This window comes from Coregonus lavaretus (assembly GCF_964263955.1).
Source record: "Coregonus lavaretus genome assembly, chromosome: 34".
In the NCBI taxonomy this organism is placed as follows: domain Eukaryota; kingdom Metazoa; phylum Chordata; class Actinopteri; order Salmoniformes; family Salmonidae; genus Coregonus; species Coregonus lavaretus.
In genome coordinates this window covers 35359256-35371861 of record NC_140021.1, presented here as the reverse complement: position 1 = coordinate 35371861, position 12606 = coordinate 35359256, and the positions used below count along the sequence as shown (strand labels likewise).

Genomic DNA, 12606 nt, shown 5'->3' with positions numbered 1-12606 from the left:
TTTACCATGCTCAAGGGGATATTCAGTGTCTGCTTTTCTTATTTTTACCCACTTACCAATAGATGTCCTTCTTTGTGAGGCACTGGAAAACCTCCCTTGTCTTTGTGGTTGAATCTGTGTTTGAAATTCTTAAATTCTAAGACCCACAAGTCCTCTGGAGGAGATTGAATATAATATCCATGATCCAGAAATGGAGGTTACAATGTGTCAAATAAAGTGTTACCGTTTTATTTGACGATTTATTATTTCATTCCAAGTCATCATCTCATCTCTACAGAGCTGCTGCCTATGCTGTCTGACAAAATCAAAATGTTTGTAGTTCTTCAAAGTAAATAAGGTATACTTTGATGACTGCTGAATACCAACTATACGTCACTTAGAAAATCTATTTTCAGGTAGAGACACCACTTGATGCAACTTCTCTATCCCTCTCGATCACACGTTCTTCGGTCTCTCCTCTCCCTTTCTGTGTTTGCCCCACAAAGACCGGACAAGTGGGTGCGCAACGGATTATGGTAATTGTAGTTATTTACCACGTTCTCTGCACTAAACTATGTAAAATATTGGCCTGTTGGAAACTACAACTCCCTACTACATTGCACAGTTCGGGCTTGATCTGATTTATCTCTAGAGAAACTGCTCATTGCGCTCACAGAAAAAAACCTGAACAAAATGGAATTCAAATAATTTAACCTTCATCGCCCCCTCATCGTGTAAAACTCCATGACAGTGAGATTTATAAGAGATGCATGCAGTCCCTTACCTGTTCTGTATCAAGGCGATCACTTGAGAGTACATCTTTCCAATGATACTTTCTCCGTTCACCTTTACAATCCGGTCACCTGAAGGGAAGATAATTAACGGTCCCGCTTTATTTGAAGTGCATCTGATGAAGGCTTTATAAAGCCTTCATATAGGCTTCATAAGCACTACATAGATGCTTCACAAATCATTTATAATCGTATATCATGCTCTATAAAGATTCCTAATGTGGCATAGCTGTGTGACATAACCATCAATTTATTTGTTCACATTTAATATTTTATACATTAAATATTGTTATAGATTATTTGTGACCCATTCATGCAGCACTTATGAAGCCTAAATGAATGCTTTATGAAGCCTTCATAAGATGCACTTCAAATAAAGCAGGACCGAATTAACATTGAAAGCACATTGAATGTCTCCAATGGACACATAGCATATGACAGAAAAACACAATCATCAACAGTACATGCAGGGACACGATTGCAACTACATATGAGAATTATAAAATGTGTTCCTCAATGTGGCCCATGTCATCTTGGATAAGGATGTAGCTCCCTGTACTGTACCATTTCCCCTCAGACAGATAAGACTGTGTTGGGATCAAAGGGGAATAGCGACACTGCTGAAACGTGTTTACACTAAACCCTACTGTACGTTGGACTCTTTGGCTACGTCTCAAATGGCACCCTATAGGCCTCTGGTCAAAAGTAGTGCACTTTATAGGGAATAGGGTGCAGTTTAGGAAACAGGCTTTTCCATTCACGTTTTCTGAAGATGAGATCTAGGAAGTCGGTCGAGGGATTTGAGATAATTGTGGGAAAACCAGTGCACTCCCCTTTCCCAGGAGAGGGTTTATTCAGTGATGAAAAGAGAGAGCTAGGCTGTGTCTGTCTGTGCCACTTAGCTGCCATGTAGCCAACCAACAGCGCTGAGACCACAGTGGCATTGCATGCATATTTTGTGACCACATTCTGATTTGGTTTCAATGAAACTAAATGACATGGCAAACCTTTGATTTGACAACAAGCAATTAACATACACTACCGGTCAAAAGTTTTAGAACACCTACTCATTCAAGGGTTTTTCTTTATTTGTACTATTTTCTACATTGTAGAATAATAGTGAAGACATAAAAACGTTGAAATAACACATTAACAATCATGTAGTAACCAAAAAAGTGTTAAACAAATCAAATAATATGTTATTTTTGAGATTCTTCAAATAGCCACCCTTTGCCTTGATGACAGCTTTGCACACACTTGGCATTCTCTCAACCAGCTTCATGAGGTAGTCACCTGGAATGAATTTCAATTAACAGGTGTGCCATCTTAAAAGTTAATTTATGGAATTTCTTTCCTTCTTTAAAAAAAATATATTTTGTAGGGGGTAGATCAGCTTTAATATTGCATATAGATTGTAACTTCCATCAATGTAATTGTCTGCATCACTTCCAATCCCCCATATGTTTTTTTTGCGCAAAGTTTACATACACCTTAGCCAAATACATTTAAACTCAGTTTTTCACAATTCCTGACATTTAATCCTAGTAAAAATTCCCTCTCTTAGGTCAGTTAGGATCACCACTTTATTTTAAGAATGTGAAATGTCAGAATAATAGTAGAGAGAATAATTTCTTTCAGCTTTTATTTCTTTCATCACATTCCCAGTGGGTCAGAAGTTTACATACACTCAATTAGTATTTTCGTAGCATTGCCTTAAAATTGTTTAACTTGGGTCAAACCTTTCGGGGAGCCTTCCACAAGCTTCCCACAATAAGATGGGTGAATTTTGTAACATTCCTCCTGACAGAGCTGGTGTAACTGAGTCAGGTGTGTAGGCCTCCTTGCTCGCACACGCTTTTTCAGTTCTGCCCACAAATGTTCTATAGGATTAAGGTCAGGGCTTTGTGATGGCCACTCCAATACGTTGACTTTGTTGTCCTTAAGCCATTTTGCCACAACTTTGGAAGTATGCTTGGGGTCATTGTCCATTTGGAAGACCCATTTGCGACCAAGCTTTAACTTCCTGACTGATGTCTTGAGATGTTGCTTCAATATATCCACATAATTTTCCTGTTCACTAGGCATTGGTAAGACCATAAGCAACTAGGTAAACTGGGATAATACTAAAGAGTTAATCAGGGTGATTTTTCCACAAATAGACAGGTATTTACCTTTTCATGGTAGCAAGATCTTATCTATTTTTGCTAACTTTCTATTAAAATGTATTGGAGTGAGATCATTTATTTATTTTGGGAAATGTATTCCGAGTATATCCACATCACCATCAGACCATTCTATTGGTAAACTACACGGTAATGTAAAAAATTGTATTTTTTAGTGATCCAATATCATAACTTGGTTGTAATCCAGAGAGATCCTCTATGAGGCTGTGGAGGGATTCAAGTTGTGGATTTAAAAGAAAACATTAATCATCAGCGTACAATGACACCTTTGTTTTTAAGCCTTGGATTTCTAATCCCTTGATAATATTGTTGGATCTGATTTTAATAGCTAACATTTCAATGGCCATAATAAATACATATGACGATAGTGGACAACCTTGTTTTACTCCTCTTGACAGTTTAAAACTTTCTGAGAAATAGCCATTATTTACTAATTTACACCTAGGGTTACTATACATGATATTAACCCATTTTATAAGAGATTCTCCAAAATTGAAATGCTCCAGGCATTTATATATAAACTCCAGTCTTACTTTATCAAAATCCTTTTCAAAGTCAGCTATGAATAGCAGGCCTGGTTTCCCAGATTTTTCATAGTGTTCTATTGTTTCCAGTACTTGCCTTATATTATCTCCAAAGTATCTTCCATGTACAAAACCTGTCTGATTAGAATGATTAGGTTAGGGGCCTGCAATTATTTTAATGGACATGATCTTTATATTTCCTACTTGTATCCTGTTTCAAAAATAATGAAATCAGACCTTCTTGAGTGTCTGATAACCTACCATTCACATAGGAGTGGTTAAAACATGCTAATAACGGTCCTCTGAGTATATCAAAAAAGGTTTGGTATACCTCAACTGGTATGCCATCCAACCCTGGAGTTTTCCTGGACTTAAAGTCTTTAATTGCATCCAGAAGTTCCTCCTCTGTAATTTCACCTTCACATGATTCTTTCTGTATGGCTGTTAATTTTACATTATCAATAGAAAAATATTCCATACAATTAGCTTCAGTTAGAGGAGATGGAGGCGACTGAAACGAAAACATATGCTTAAAGTACTTTGCTTCCTCCTTCAAAGTATCATTTGGTGAATCATGGGTGACTCCGACATTTGTAACCAGTTTCAGTAAATTATTTTTGGTAGCATTTCTATGTTGAAGATAAAAAAATAATTTGGTGCATTTTCCCCCATATTCCATTCAGTTTGCTTTATTTGTATAATATATTACACTTGATCTTACTTGAATAAGTTCGTCCATTTATTTTAGTTTTTTTCTCTAATTTATTCTTAGCCTTTATGTTACAGTTTTTATTGCTATCTATCTGTTCTGTTAGACCTTCTATTTCCTTTGTTTATGAACTCTTTTGACATAAATTGCTTTTGTTTTCGAGATGAGTACTGAATTGCATGGCCTCTAAAGGCACATTTAAAAGTGTCCCATACAATAAGGGGATTTGCTGTACCTATGTTACGATGGAAAAATTAAGTTATAAATTCCTCTGTCCTAGTTAAAAACAAGTTATCATCCAATAGGCTTTGATTATATTTCCAATATCCTCGCCCATGTGGAAATTCAGTAAGAGTAATGTATATGCCAATTATATGATGGTCTGACCGCATTCTGTCCCCTATCAACACTTTTTAAACTTTTGGTGCCAACGAGAATTACATAAGAAAGAAGTCAAGACGACTAGCTAGACTGAGTCTCCGCCATGTATATCTCACTAGGTCAGGATATATACGGTGAGGGAAAAAAGTATTTGATCCCCTGCTGATTTTGTACATTTGCCCACTGACAAAAAAATTATCAGACTATACTTTTAATGATAGGTTTATTTGAACAGTGAGAGACAGAATAACAACAAAAAAATCCAGAAAAACGCATGTCAAAAATGTTATAAATTGATTTGCATTTTATTGAGGGAAATAAGTATTTGACCCCCTCTCAATCAGAAAGTTTTCTGGCTCCCAGGTGCCTTTTATACAGGTAACGAGCTGAGATTAGGAGCACACCCTTAAAGGGAGTGCTCCTAATCTCAGTTTGTTACCTGTATAAAAGACACCTGTCCACAGAAGCAATCAATCAGATTCCAAACTCTCCTCCATGGCCAAGACCGAAGAGCTCTCCAAGGATGTCAGGCACAAGATTTTAGACCTACACAAGGCTGGAATGGGCTACAAGACCATCGCCAAGCAGCTTGGTGAGAAGGTGACAACAGTTGGTGCGATTATTCCAAATGGAAGAAACATAAAATAACTGTCAATCTCCCTCGGCCTGGGGCTCCATGCAAGATCTCACCTCGTGGAGTTGCAATGATCATGAGAACGGTGAGGAATCAGCCCAGAACTACACGGGAGGATCTTGTCAATGATCTCAAGGCAGCTGGGACCATAGTCACCAAGAAAACAATTGGTAACACAATACGCTGTGAAGGACTGAAATCCTGCAGCGCCCGCAAGGTCCCCCTGCTCAAGAAAGCACATATACAGGCCCGTCTGAAGTTTGCCAATGAACATCTGAATGATTCAGAGGAGAACTGGGTGAAAGTGTTGTGGTCAGATGAGACCAAAATGGAGCTCTTTGGCATCAACTCAACTCGCCGTGTTTGGAGGAGGAGGAATGCTGCCTATGACCCCAAGAACACCATCCTCACCGTCAAACATGGAGGTGGAAACATTATGCTTTGGGGGTGTTTTTCTGCTAAGGAGACAGGACAACTTCACCGCATCAAAGGGACGATGGACGGGGCCATATACTGTCAAATCTTGGGTGAGAACCTCCTTCCCTCAGCCAGGGCATTGAAAATGGGTCGTGGATGGGTATTACAGCATGACAATGACCCAAAACACACGGCCAAGGCAACAAAGGAGTGGCTCAAGAAGAAGCACATTAAGGTCCTGGAGCCAGTCTCCAGACCTTAATCCCATAAAAAATCTGTGGAGGGAGCTGAAGGTTCGAGTTGCCAAACGTCAGTCTCGAAACCTTAATGACTTGGAGACGATCTGCAAAGAGGAGTGGGACAAAATCCCTCCTGAGATGTGTGCAAACCTGGTGGCCAACTACAAGAAATGTCTGACCTCTGTGATTGCCAACAAGGGTTTTGCCACCAAGTACTAAGTCATGTTTTGCAGAGGGGTCAAATACTTATTTCCCTCATTAAAATGCAAATCAATTTATAACATTTTTGACATGCGTTTTTCTGGATTTGTTTGTTGTTATTCTGTCTCTCACTGTTCAAATAAACCTACCATTAAAATTATAGACTGATCATTTCTTTGTCAGTGGGCAAACGTACAAAATCAGCAGGGGATCAAATACTTTTTTCCCTCACTGTAGCCCTATTTGGTAATAATAATAATAATAATATGCCATTTAGCAGACGCTTTTATCCAAAGCGACTTACAGTCATGCGTGCATACATATTTTTTTTTTGTGTATGGGTGGTCCCGGGGATCGAACCTACTACCTTGGCGTTACAAGCGCCGTGCTCTACCAGCTGAGCTGAGCTGGTAAAAGACCAAGTCCATATTATGGCATGAACAGCTCAAATAAGCAAAGAGAAACGACAGTCCATCATTACTTTAAGACATGAAGGTCAGTCAATACGGAACATTTCAAGAACTTTGAAAGTTTCTTCAAGTGCAGTCACAAAAACCATCAAGCGCTATGATGAAACTGGCTCTCATGAGGACCGCAACAGGAATGGAAGAACCAGAGTTACCTCTGCTGCAGAGGATAAGTTCATTAGAGTTACCAGCCTCAGAAAATGCAGCCCAAATTAATGCTTCACAGAGTTCAAGTAACAGACACATCTCAACATCAACTGTTCAGAGGAGACTGTGTAAATCAGGCCTTCGTGGTCTAATTGCTGCAAAGAAACCACTACTAAAGGACACCAATAATAAGAAGAGACTTGCTTGGGCCAAGAAACACGAGCAATGGACATTAGACCGGTGGAAATGTGTCCTTTGGTCTGGAGTCCGAATTGGAGATTTTTGGTTCCAACCGCAGTGGCTTTCTGAGATGCGGTGTGGGTGAATGGATGCTCTCTGCATGTGTATTTCCCACCGTAAAGCATGGAGGAGGAGGTGTTATGGTGTGCGGGTGCTTTGCTGGTGAAAATGTCTGTGATTTATTTAGAATTCAAGGCACACTTAACCAGCATGGCTACCACAGCATTCTGCAGCGATACGCCATCCCATCTGATTTGTTTTTCAACAGGACAATGACCCAACACACCTCCAGGCTGTGTAAGGGTTATTTGACCAAGAACGAGAGTGATGGAGCGCTGCAACAGATGACCTGGCCTCCACAATCCCCCGACCTCAAACAAATTGAGATAGTTTGGGATGAGTCGGACCGCAGAGTGAAGGAAAAGCAGCCAACAAGTGCTCAGCATATGTGAGAACTCCTTCAAGACTGTTGGAAAATCATTCCAGGTGAAGTTGGTTGAGAGAATGCCAAGTGTGCAAAGCTGTCATCAAGGCAAAGGGTCGCTATTTGAAGAATCTCAAATATAAAATATATTTTGACTTGTTTAACACTTTTTGGGTTACTACACGATGCTATATGTGTTATTTTAAAGTTTTGATATCTTTGCTATTATTCTACAATGTAAAAAATAGTTTAAAAAATAAAGAAAAACCCTTGAATGAATAGGCGTTCTAAAACTTTTGACCGGTAGTGTTGAAGTGAATGTGGTCTTGAGAATCCACAAGCTCCAGGGAATTTAATCTATATTGTGTGGTCAAATCAGTGACACAAAACATGATTCATGAGCTTTCCTCTGAAGCCTGACTGTTCTCCAGGGTTAAAGCGTGAAGGCCCAAATGCCGTTACCTGTACAGAGTCCAGCTCTGTGGGCGGGGCCTCCCTCCTTCACTTGCTTGACGAAGATGGTGTCCATTGGTTCCAGCCTGTTCCTCTGTCTCCCTGGTAACGACAGGAGCAGAAGCGCACAAGGGGTCAGGTCACATGCTTGGCAGAGCCACAGCCAGAACAGATTTACAGTATTATTAGGGAATATCACTACTAGCATTAGAACTAGTAATACTACATACAGTGCCTTCAGAAGGTATTCACACCCCTTGACTTTTTCCATTTTGTTGTGTAACAGTCTGAATTTAAATTGAGATTTTGTGGTACTGACCTACACACAATACCCAACAATGTCAAAGTGGAAAACATTTTAAAGCTGAAATGTCTTGAGTCAATGTCACGCTCTGGTTCCGGGACTTGGTATTTTAGCCAGAGTGTGTTAAGTATTGTTGTGTTTGGGTTGGTTGGGTGGTTATTGGTTGAGTGACTCCCAATCAGTGGTAACGAGTGTCAGCTGTCGGCTCGTTATCTCTGATTGGGAGCCATATTTAAACTGTCATTGTTCACCTTGGGGTTGTGGGTTTTTGTTCTATGTTCAGTCGGTGTAACTGAGGACGTCACGGATCGTGTTTTGTTTTGTCGTGTGTTTCACCATTAAAATCATCATGTTCACTCCCAACGCTGCGCTTTGGTCGTACTTCATTGGCGCCCGTGACAGAAAAACCCACCACAACGAGACCAAGCAGCAGTTGGATAACGAGTGGTGGAGCCAGAAGAGCGAAGGTTGGGAGAGGACTATGGAGGCCTGGTCCACCGAGAGGAGAGACCCCCAGAAAATTTTTAGGGGGGGGCTCACGACGTCGGGGCAGAAGGTGTACGGCCCGGAGGAGTGCAAGAGGTTGGCAGATATGGCCGCCAGTTTAAGGGGGCCACTGGTTACGAAGGGGATGGAAAGTGTGGAGGCACGGCGAGAGGTACTGGGGGGTGTTTCCAGTCCGGTCCGGCCCGTTCCTGATCCCCGTGTAGGGCCAGGTGTGTGTGTCCCCAGTGCGGTTCTGTCTGTTCCTGTTCCTCGCATTGAACCTACGGTGCGTTTCGCCAGCCCAGCCCGGCCTGTCCCTGCTCAACGCACCAAGCCTACGGGGTGCGTCGCCAGCCCAGCTCGGCCTGTTCCTGCGCCCCGCACCAAGTCTGTGGTGCGTTTCGCCAGCCCAGCCCGGCCTGTTCCTGCGCCCCGCGCCAGGCCTACGGGGTGCGTCGCCAGCCCAGCCCGGCCTGTCTCTGCTCTACGCACCAAGACTACGGTGTGCGTCGTCGGCCCAACTCGGACTATTCCTGCTACTCGCACCAAGCCAGGGAGGCGAGTCGTCAACCTGAGGAGGTCCGTTCCGGCTCCACGTACCAAGCCGAGGGTGCGTATCGTCGGCCAGGTCCGGTCCATCCCTGTCTCACGCGCCAAGCTAGGGGTGCGCGTCATCAGTGTGGATCCAGCCAGCTGGGTTGGATTGGACCGGGGCCATTACGGGGGGAGTTATGTAGGGTGGTGGTCAAGCCCGGAGCCGGAGCCGCCTCCGAGGAGCAACACCCACCCAGCCCTCCCCTATTTGGGGTTTTGAGGCGCGGTCGCAGTCCGCGCCTTTAGGGGGGGGTACTGTCACGCTCTGGTTCCGGGACTTGGTATTTTAGCCAGAGTGTGTTAAGTATTGTTGTGTTTGGGTTGGTTGGGTGGTTATTGGTTGAGTGACTCCCAATCAGTGGTAACGAGTGTCAGCTGTCGGCTCGTTATCTCTGATTGGGAGCCATATTTAAACTGTCATTGTTCACCTTGGGGTTGTGGGATTTTGTTCTATGTTCAGTCGGTGTAACTGAGGACGTCACGGATCGTGTTTTGTTTTGTCGTGTGTTTCACCATTAAAATCATCATGTTCACTCCCAACGCTGCGCTTTGGTCGTACTTCATTGGCGCCCGTGACAGTCAATAGGTATTCAACCCCTTTGTTATGGCAAGCCTAAATACGTTCAGGAGACACATAATAAGTTCCATGGACTCACTCTGTGTGCAATAATAGTGGTTAACATGACTTTTTTATGACTAACCCAGGCACATAATTTCCTGTAAGGTCCCTCAGTTGAGTAGTGAATGTCAAGCACAGATTCAACCACAAAGACCAGGGAGGTTCTCCAATCAAATCAAATCAAATCGTATTTGCCACATGCGCCGAATACAAGAGGTGTAGACATTACCGTGAAATGCTTACTTACAGCCCTTAACCAACAATGCATTTATTTTTTAATAAAAAAGTAAAATAAAGCAACAACAAAAAAGTGTTGAGAAAAAAAGAGCAGAAGTAAAATAAAATAACAGTAGGAAGGCTATATACACAGGGGGGTACCGGTGCAGAGTCAATGTGCGGGGGCACCGGCTAGTTGAGGTAGTTGAGGTAATATGTACATGTGGGTAGAGTTAAAGTGACTATGCATAAATAATTAACAGAGTAGCAACAGCGTAAAAAGATGGGGTGGGGGTGGGGGGGCAGTGCAAATAGTCCGGATAGCCATGATTAGCTGTTCAGGAGTCTTATGGCTTGGGGGTAGAAGCTGTTGAGAAGCCTTTTGGACCTAGACTTGGCGCTCCGGTACCGCTTGCCATGTGGTAGCAGAGAGAACAGTCTATGACTAGGGTGGCTGGAGTCTTTGATAATTTTGAGGGCCTTCCTCTGACACCGCCTGGTATAGAGGTCCTGGATGGAGGTCGGTCAGGGGCCGAGCAGTTGCCATACCAGGTGGTGATGCAACCAGTCAGGATGCTCTCGAAGGTGCAGCTGTATAACTTTTTGAGGATCTGAGGACCCATGCCAAATCTTTCTCCTGAGGGGGAATAGGCTTTGTCGTGCCCTCTTCACGACTGTCTTGGTGTGTTTGGACCATGATCGTTTGTTGGTGATGTGGACCCAAGGAACTTGAAGCTCTCAACCTGTTCCACTACAGCCCAGTCGATGAGAATGGGGGCGTGCTCAGTCCTCTTTTTTTTCCCTGTAGTCCACAATCATCTCCTTTGTCTTTGTCACGTTGAGGGAGAGGTTGTTATCCTGGCACCACACAGCCAGGTCTCGGACCTCCTCCCTATGGCTGTCTCATCGTTGTCGGTGATCTACCACTGTTGTGTCGTCGGCAAACTTAATGATGGTGTTGGAGACGTGCCTGGACATACAGTCATGGGTGAACAGGGAGTACAGGAGGGGACTGAGCACACACCCCTGAGGGGCCCCCGTGTTGAGGATCAGCGTGGCAAATGTGTTGTTACCTACCCTTACCACCTGGGGGCGGACCGTCAGGAAGTCCAGGATCCAGTTGCAGAGGGAGTTGTTTAGTCCCAGGATCCTTAGCTTAGTGATGAGCTTAGAGGGCACTATGGTGTTGAATGCTGAGCTGTAGTCAATGAGTAGCATTCTCACGTAGGTGTTCCTCTTGTCCAGGTGGGAAAGGGCAGTGTGGAGTGCAATAGAGATTGCATCATCTGTGGATCTGTTGGGGTGGTATGCAAATTGGAGTGGGTCTAGGGTTTCTGGGATAATGGTGTTGATATGAGCCATGACCAGCCTTTCAAAGCACTTCATGGCTACAGACGTCAGTGCTACTGGTCGGTAGTCATTTTGGCAGGTTATCTTAGTGTCCTTAGGCCCTGGGACTATGGTGGTCTGCTTGAAACATGTTGGTATTACAGACTCAGTCAGGGTCATGTTGAAAATGTCGGTGAAGATACTTGCCAGTTGGTCAGCACATGCTCGGAGCACACGTCCTGGTAATCCGTCTGGCCCTGCGGCCTTGTGAATGTTGACCTGCTTAAAATTCTTACTCACATCGGCTACGGAGAGCGTGATCACATAGTCATCCGGAACAGCTGGTGCTCTCATGTATGCTTCAGTGTTGCTTGCCTCAAAGCGAGCATAGAAGTGGTTTAGCTTGTCTGTTAGGCTTGTGTCACTGGGCAGCTAGCGGCTGTGCTTCCCTTTGTAGTCTGTAATAGTTTTCAAGCCCTGCCACATCCGACGAGCGTCAGATCCGGTATAGTACGATTCAATCTTAGTCCTATATTGACTCTTTGCCTGTTTGATGGTTTGTCGGAGGGCATAGCAAAGAAGGGCACCTATTGGTAGATGGGTAAAAAAGCAGACACTGAATATCTCTGAGCATGGTGAAGTTATTAATTACGCTTTGGATAGTGTATCAATACACCCTGTCATTACAAAGATACAGGCGTCCTTCCTAACTCAGTTGCCGGAGAGGAAGGAAACAGCTCAGGGATTTAACCATGAGGCCAATGGTGACTTTAAAACAGTTACAGAATTGAATGGCTGTGATAGGATGAAACTGAGGATGGATCAACAATATTGTAGTTACTCCACATTACTAACCTAAATGACAGAGTGAAAAGAAGGAAGTCCGTACGGAACAAAAATATTCCAAAACATGCATCCTATTTGCAATAAGGCACTAAAGTAATACTGCAAAAAAATGTGGACAAAGAAATTAACTTTTTGTCCTCAATACAAAGCGTTGCCCTGAATACAATCCAGCAGAACACATCACTGAGTACCACGGAGTACCATATTTTCAAGCATGGTGGTGGCTGCATCATGTTATGGCCAAATAACATGTCAAGCTCTGTCAAGTTCTGTCAAGTTGGTTGTTGATCATTGCTAGACAGCAATTTTCAAGTCTTGCCATAGATTTCCAAACTGCTTATCAAGAAAACATTGAATGTTCCTGAGTGGCCTACAGTTTTGACTTAAATTGGCTTGGAAATCTATGGCAAGACTTGAAAATGG

At 43.1% G+C, this 12606-nt stretch overlaps 1 protein-coding gene across 1 annotated transcript in view; it reads right to left on the bottom strand.

The window, feature by feature from the left end:
* Positions 1 to 12606, bottom strand: part of LOC311109187 (rho GTPase-activating protein 21-like) — a gene marked incomplete at both ends in the record, with an annotated part of 144463 nt that overhangs the window by 51984 nt on the left and 79873 nt on the right. The window contains 2 exons of the mRNA XM_084152026.1: positions 764 to 842; positions 7799 to 7891. Coding sequence (XP_084008152.1) covers positions 764 to 842; positions 7799 to 7891 — 172 coding nt within the window. The remainder of the gene's footprint in view (positions 1 to 763; positions 843 to 7798; positions 7892 to 12606) is intronic.